General features: G+C 44.4%; 2 protein-coding genes across 2 annotated transcripts; one reads left to right on the top strand and one right to left on the bottom strand.

The window, feature by feature from the left end:
- Positions 1-2: 2 nt before the first annotated feature.
- cnot11 (CCR4-NOT transcription complex, subunit 11) lies at positions 3-4,268 on the bottom strand. The gene is made up of 7 exons (XM_048978603.1): positions 3,503-4,268; positions 3,087-3,251; positions 2,507-2,659; positions 1,990-2,192; positions 1,152-1,354; positions 726-822; positions 3-355 (listed from the first exon to the last, which is right to left on the bottom strand). The coding sequence occupies exons 1-7, from the start codon at positions 3,819-3,821 to the stop codon at positions 158-160; spliced, it is 1,338 nt and encodes a 445-aa protein (XP_048834560.1). The 5' UTR covers positions 3,822-4,268; the 3' UTR covers positions 3-157.
- Positions 4,269-4,316: 48 nt separating this feature from the next.
- On the top strand, positions 4,317-7,033 carry rpl31 (ribosomal protein L31). Its single transcript, XM_048978611.1, has 5 exons — positions 4,317-4,442; positions 4,939-5,045; positions 5,629-5,754; positions 6,568-6,680; positions 6,959-7,033. The coding sequence occupies exons 2-5, from the start codon at positions 4,939-4,941 to the stop codon at positions 6,988-6,990; spliced, it is 378 nt and encodes a 125-aa protein (XP_048834568.1). The 5' UTR covers positions 4,317-4,442; the 3' UTR covers positions 6,991-7,033.
- The last annotated feature ends 453 nt before the right edge of the window (positions 7,034-7,486 follow it).

Below are 7,486 nucleotides of genomic sequence, written 5' to 3' on the forward strand. Positions count from 1 at the left end.
TGCAGGTTTTGTAAAATTTTAATCAACAAAACAATGCATAACCGAAGTCATCCTAAATTAGCTGGTTACTCCAGTAAACAGGAAAAAAATGGAGAATAATTGGGGGCGGGGGCAGGTCCGGTACTCCACTGGGTACAAAATCATTCAACAGGTGAAGTTACTTGGCAGATTTGGGCTCTGTGGGATTCTCGCCCGTATCCAGTGTCTTAAGCAAGCGGAAAAGGCCTGCAGCCTCCCGGATGCGGCTGAACTCTATGCAGAAGGCCTGCACCTCGATGAACAGGTCCTGCACGTTGATGATCTTGTTTCGGATCAGCGACTGAAGGAAGACGCACACCAGCCTAACGAGGCGATTCTACGGCCAGGCCGGGGGAACAGGAGGGAACAAGAAGATCATTGACCCCATCTTTGAACAATGGTTCTCTTTTAAGACGTCAACTATATTAACCAGAAATGATCAGTCCAAAATCTCACCACTTTCTGGGGAGAAAACTATTCTGACAAAGCTCCTATGAAGGCTTTTTTTGTGTCTTGTTTTTGCACTTACTGTTAGATACTACAAATGCATTACAGAGGACCATCCTGGCCTCCTGTTAAGGGGGAGTGTGAAAGATTCACAGAGCAACAAATTTCTCCCCCCAAAAGGCTATTCAGGTTTACTAAGCCTTACCACCAGAGTAGGACCTGTGTGTCCATGGACACACACAGGTCTCCGTAGGACATACCTGCATGTATTTGTCTTTGATCTGCTCGCAGGTGGAGATACAGTTGGAAATGTACAAGTGAATGAACTCTGGCGGAAGGTCAACTGCTGTTGTCAACCTGTGTTCATCGGGGGATGAAACCTTATGTTAGTATATTGCTTTTGCAGTTACTGATTTGAGCATCCTTCCTTTGTTTCACATGATAGCCGTTAATAATTTAAAGCAGTGTTTCCCAACCGGGTGCTCGGTGACCCCCAGACAGTCCACATTTGTGATCCCTCCCAGCTCCCTGCCAGACAGTCAACAGGGAGCAAAAACTTGCACTGTCTGGTTGGGAAACACTGGTTTAAAACATCTGCATGCTACAATTTGCACACTGGTCATTTCCACAGACTGGCAGTGGTCATGGACCTGTCACAGCACAGGTGAAGGTGCAGTAGTGGTTACCTGTTGACCACCTCCATGGAATGCAGGGACATGTCCATGTTGACCAGCACTGAAAAGTACTCTGTGATCTGACTGGACTGCATCAGCTTCAGCAGCATCTCTATGGCAACCAGAGGGTTATTCTCCACTAAGTCGGGCAGCTTGGCTGGTGACAGCCCAATGTGATACACCAGTTTAGGGTCCTTCTCTAGCTCGCCCAGAAGCTGTGAACGAGACAAAGAATTTTTTTTTAACAGAAGGGCCAGAAGGTTTTCTTCCCTCTGGTTTTGACCCACTGTTTTGTCACAGAAAATTAGAACTCTACTTTAAAGCAGGCTGTTCAAAAAAATGCTTGTTTTTGTCATCAGTGTATTTTATGCCTGATGACAAGCCATTGATTTTTGGGTAGATTTTGATGCATAGGTTTTAATTCAGTTTAGCACTGATATGTTGCCTACAACAAAACTAAACATAGAACTGAATTGGAAAGCACTGTACCAGGAGGTAATATAAGACATAAACGTAAAACATTTTAAATTGTATTATGATAAAGATCTGGTAAATATTTGTGCAGCATTTATAAATGTGAGCTTGGCCCAGCTATGTCTGGTTAACCTGAACATTACCTGCTAAATGACTATGATGAAGCCAAATTAGCTGGTCTAGTAACGCAGATCGGACACAGAAAAGCCTGTCTGGATTTTTGAAAAACTATCCTGGTATATTGGGTCAGGGAGATTGGAACATTTTATATAAATGATGTAGGAACAGATTAATACGCACTCAGTCAAGTGCCTCGGGATGACATTGTTGCGAAAGACACTATATAAGAAAATAACAATGCACGGCATCTCCTCACCTGAGACTGCTGCTGCGCAGACAGGGGGCTCTTAAAGGCCTTTGACATGATGCGCTTGACCTCCACGCCGGTGCTGTTCCTCACGCACATGGAACGATCCCACTGCACGCTGTGGTCCGGCTCCGATGGGCTCAACCACACCAGCTCATCCTCACAGACATGCAGCGGGGGTGGCGGACGGATGAACTCTGGCCGGAAGTGGCCTAGATGGACACGTCAATGACACACGGCATCATGGGATTGCAAGTGGACAGCAAGCAAGCTGGGACAAAAAGGCTCATATAGCAGCGAGACAAAACCTGACAGACTACATTTACTGAGATTCTTTCCCCTGAAATCTTCTCTGCATAAGGACATTATGGCTTCCCATATCTCTTACCACTGCTCTATTACACTGGCACAGTTCTCTTTTGTTTCAGTTTTTACTACCAAGTTCAGTTATTGATGAGGTTACTTGTCTTTGTTACCCATGTGCATAGATAAACAGGGAGAAATCCTGGATTTTGGGATAACTCACTTTCCAAAGGTGGGCGTGGCCCTGTGACCAGGGCCTCTGTAATCTGGTTGGCCACAGAGCTGTCGAACCCAGAATTGGAGGAGTCGGGGTCAGGGTCATTCAGGATGCTAGGGAAGCTGGCCTTGCTCTGCGTGGGCAGCTCAGACTGACGCTCTGCATGGGGGAGGAAAGGATCACGGTATTCTCACACTGAAAACAGGCCAGGATCTCCTGAAGATGAGCCTTTATACTCAGTGGTACTAATCAGGTGGTGTTCCTAAATTCCCAGGGATGATGGAGACTAGTGTTTCCCAAAACCAGTCCTTGGAGACCCCTAGATAGTCCACAGAAACATGGACCGTCTGGCACAGAGCAAAAATGTGAACTGTTGGGGGGGGGGTCCCCAAAGACCGGGTTGGGAAACACTATTGTACACCACTCAACACTTAAGCAGTGAAACATAGCTAAGGTAAGACGTTCCATTTTTAAAGAAAACACGAAACAATTCATTAACTGCAAAGTACAGCAGTCGTTCCTGATGCCTGGTCTGAATGTACATGTGGAGAAGATGCGCTGCTCTGAGACAGCATCAGTGAGCTACCTGCCAGGGCCAGCTGAAGCCCACTGATATCTATGGACTGGGACGAGCTGCCCACATCCATACAGGACACCTGTCGAGGTGTCTTCTTGAACAGTTCTTTGGGTGGCGCCAACATCAGCTGAGAGAGGAAGTATTTCTCTGGCAGGGTGATGGGTGGGAGGAATCCTGCAAATGGCAAAGGAGTCCAAACATTTGGCTAAAACTTACAGGTATTTTCCTTTTCTGAAACTGAAGGCACAGATTACAGAATCATTTCCCATTTCCAAGTGACTTTAACGTCTTCACCAAATTGACACCTTAAAAAGTGCGAATTGCAGGAAGATTTATGGCAAGATTGTGATCCTCTTACTCTCAACTCACCAGACATATACCATATAAAATGTTACGGCTTTAAGTCGACCTCGGGGTATACTTACCACACAGCGGCTTCTCCTGCTCCTCTCCGACAGGTGATGGGTTTAAAAGGTGAGCAAAGACCGCGGCGAAGGGGTTGGCCGCCAGCGGCTCGGTACGGTACATTTCCCACAGGAGGTAAAGGGCCGTGAGGCGCTGCGGGGAGCTGGGCAGGAGGTCGGGCTGCTGCAGCAGCATCACCAGCACGGAGCCCACCCGAAAGTGCTCCGCTTTCCCGAAGAAGTGGTGGAAGGCGTTGGACAGACTTTCGAATGTGTTGGTGCAGGCTTCTTCGGAGATGATTCCCAATAAATTGGAGAGCTCCTTCGGGGCCAAAGTCATTGTGTTTCTGTTTGCTGGTATACCTGGCTTACAAGTTCAAATGTAATGTCTTTAGCAGCCGTTTTCTTCTTTCACACTGAGCGATTCATCGCTTAGCCATCCTAGCTTGAAACCGATCAACTCGTTGCTTGCAAATCCGTCCCACCATTAGTTTTATGTCGTAAAGTAAAACAAATTTGATTAACGGAGAACTTGACAATAAAATAAATGACGGAACCGATTTTAAGTACCTTTTTACTACAAAACAGGTTGTAATATATACGTATCACAATATTACTATAAAGCTATCTGTCAAAACAACGAAGACAGTCCAGTTCACCTACACACCTTCCAAATCTCTTACTGACTATTACGACACTTGATTTGCTTTACGACCGACGAGTGCCTGACGGGAAATGTCGTTTTACTTTCCCACAAAACATTTACTTAATGACGAAACAGATTAATTGTGAATTCAATATCTTTCATGCTGTAACTAACAGTGCTGAATGAAACATACAATGTAATTATTTGTTATTTATTTCAAGGTAATAGCCGGGGACCCCGGAAATAAAAGTTTTCATTGGGTTTAGTTTACCCAGAATTCCAAAGTACTTCCTTTCCGACATTTCCCTTGGCAAAGTAAGTATGTTTGAAGTATGTCTTCGGAAAGAATCCAAACTCATCCTTGCTTACTGTAGTTGTGATATCACACGTTGAACATATATAAACATAAGACTATTTTTGACAGTACGAGCAATGTTTATTTGAAAGTTTAGATTGAAAATTGTGGATGATACATACGGTCTGATTTGGTGCTACCTAGAACACTGCGGAGACAGCGGTGCTAGTAAGATTTTGCAGTAATGGATAGGTTGGTTGCTTATAAATCGTTTTGTTTTAGATTTTTGTTTGTTTGGACATTGTAGTAACGTAGACGTTAGCTGTCTGTGTGGCGGTAGCCGGGTACAGTCTAGTTAAATCCACTTCTGGGGTTTTATAATGACGATATAATTTTCCTGAGCTACGTATATTCGTACTAAAAAAGGAACGCAGTCTTCCATGTTGAAAGTTTGTCGGGGTTGACAAAGCTTTGGTAAATGCTTTTGCTCTGAAATGCAGTGTTTCTTTCTCCTAGATGGCTCCAATTAAGAAAGGCGGCGAGAAGAAGAAGGGACGTTCGGCTATCAATGAAGTGGTGACCAGAGAATACACGATCAACATCCACAAGCGCATCCATGGCGTGTGAGTGCGACTCCCGGCCGGCGCCGACCTGCTCCGCCGTGACAGGGCGTCCCTGGCAGCCTGATGCACTGCATGTGCAGCCAGTGATTCACTGCAGTACACTGGAGAATAATGTGTTTGACGTGCTAAACCCTTCAAACTTTGTAAAAATATCTACTTTGGGGTAGAGCATGAGTAAAATGTACAAGATGTCAGTGCTTGAGAGAAGATAAGGAGATATTTGGCACACGTTTATCCTGAATGTCCTGTTGGAAATCAATGGGATCATCTCAGTAATTTATTGCAAAGCTGGGTATAATATGGAGTATAGCTGCAATTAAACACGGACCGAAATAACAGATTCTTTTTGCTAAGAGCATTTCTGCTGGAAGTCCTGCCTTTCACGCGTTAACCGTTATGATGCAATTGTCTCTCCTCAGGTAAATGAATCTAGTTGTTTTAGACACCATCAGAAATGGTACCGTTAGCTTTAAGCTGCAGCTGAATTAATGGCAAACTCAATGAATTTTGAATGTTAATATGAGTACTGACTGTGTACATGTGACTGTGAGAGACGGTGACGGCCTCTGCTTTCTTCTTCCAGCGGATTCAAGAGGCGGGCGCCTCGTGCCATTAAGGAGATCCGCAAGTTTGCCGTGAAGGAAATGGGAACCCCCGACGTCCGCATCGACACGCGCCTCAACAAGGCCGTGTGGACCAAGGGCGTGAGGTACAGGCGGAGCCGCACTCCTACTCTCAGCATTTAAATGTCACAGGGAGTTTAAGCAACACATCCCATCCATTTTTGTGCAGTGTAAGGGAGCCGTAAACATGGACTTGGACTGTTCACATTTTATGTAACAGACACTTGTTCGAAGTGATGTACAAGTGAGACAAATAAGGCAAACATACCTGTGTCGAGTTGACTAGGCGTAAGTACAGCTAGGAAGAGCTTCCAATGAACGGCCAGATACAAGTGTACAGAATATTAGAACTAGGTACGTAAGATCGAACAAAGTACCTAATATTTTTTCAGCAGAAAACGCAGTATTAAGAACATTCAGGGAAGGTGGAATGCTGTAGGCTAGCAGAGGTGTTCCTGGAACCGGTGGGTCATAAGGTGTTTGCACAAACATTTAACTTCATAGCATTAAGTTCCCATAATTATGCAGTTTAGTGAGCTGGGAAAGGTATGCATGTTTTCTGGGCAGCTTGTGGATTATGCGACGTGTGCACCATAGCAGTGTTTGTGATCACTAGCTCCGCACCATGGGGAGCATCTTGCTGTTTAACTCTGGTTGGCTTTGCTTTGTGTCACCTGGTCTCCTGAATGCTTATCCCACAGCAGGCGGTGCTGCATTTGGACAAGTGAGTGACAACAGGTCACTCAGCTCTTCAGTATATCATCAGCTTACAGAATTCAGTTTATCCAGTCATACAAGCTGAATGTTAAAGAGCTTTGTGTTGCTCTCTCCCATAGAACGCTTTAGTCCATTAGTGTTCAGTCCCAAGCCAAGTTACTTAATCACATGTGTGTGTGTAGGAACGTGCCGTACCGCATACGCGTTCGCCTGTCCAGAAAGCGCAATGAAGATGAGGATTCTCCCAACAAGCTGTACACCCTCGTCACGTACGTCCCTGTCACAACATTCAAAGGTAAGCGCCCACGATCAATCCTCTAAACGTCCACTGATTCTGTGGTGCCCCCTTTGTGCCTGTTTTTGTGAAATTATTGTATTTTTGCCAACCCAGAATATAGTTACTTAAATTGCAGGCTTGCCTCTTTGGAACTGCTGCAGTTTCTTATGAGCTACATTTAGCTGTTACGGCAACATAGATCTGAAATCCATTCTTAAGTGCATGTACTAGAATGTTTCTGTTGCATTATCTTAGCAGTTCTGCTTTACTAATGAAAAATACATGTTTTTTTTCAGGCATGCAGACAGTCAATGTTGATGAGAATTAGAATGCTCTCCAGATGCTGGTAAAATAAAATGGATGAAAAAACAGCCGGTTTGTCTTTGTATTCTTTCACATGGCTGGTCGACACCAGAATCCATTCATTTAAACCTACAAAACACTACATTAGTGTTTCCAGATTCCATAGGGAAAAGCATCTGACTGTGGAGTTCAGTTGTTTGTACAAGAACATGGTTTACCACTGTGGTGATGTGGACTAATGCGATGGATCTCAAAGCCACATTAACTTTTGCAGAATTTGTGCAGATGGGATGGATCTACTTTTAGAGAGAGTCTAACCCCAACAATAGACTTTGTCAAAGAAAAGTATCGTCAGCATTGGGCTAGAAGATGTCACTCACCTTTTTGGGCAGTTTAATACATTGGTCTTCCTTATGCTGTGTTCCATTTGAATCTGAAAGTTAGAATTTCCAAATTCCTAGTTGGAAATTTCAACTGGAACGTCCCTTGAAGTTAGAATTCCAACTCAAAGAATTCAAGAT

Source organism: Brienomyrus brachyistius, chromosome 16 (assembly GCF_023856365.1).
Source record: "Brienomyrus brachyistius isolate T26 chromosome 16, BBRACH_0.4, whole genome shotgun sequence".
In the NCBI taxonomy this organism is placed as follows: Eukaryota; Metazoa; Chordata; class Actinopteri; order Osteoglossiformes; family Mormyridae; genus Brienomyrus; species Brienomyrus brachyistius.

Excerpts from the sequence above, each read along its gene's own strand:
- cnot11 (XM_048978603.1), bottom strand. The coding sequence starts at position 3,821 with ATGACTTTGGCCCCGAAGGAGCTCTCCAATTTATTGGGAATCATCTCC. Across the intron at positions 3,252-3,502 it reads GCAGGAGAAGCCGCTGTGTG|GATTCCTCCCACCCATCACC; the intron begins GTAAGTATACCC and ends TGCCATTTGCAG. Across the intron at positions 823-1,151 it reads TCCATGGAGGTGGTCAACAG|GTTGACAACAGCAGTTGACC; the intron begins GTAACCACTACT and ends CGATGAACACAG.
- rpl31 (XM_048978611.1), top strand. The coding sequence starts at position 4,939 with ATGGCTCCAATTAAGAAAGGCGGCGAGAAGAAGAAGGGACGTTCGGCT. Across the intron at positions 5,755-6,567 it reads GTGTGGACCAAGGGCGTGAG|GAACGTGCCGTACCGCATAC; the intron begins GTACAGGCGGAG and ends GTGTGTGTGTAG. Across the intron at positions 6,681-6,958 it reads CCCTGTCACAACATTCAAAG|GCATGCAGACAGTCAATGTT; the intron begins GTAAGCGCCCAC and ends GTTTTTTTTCAG.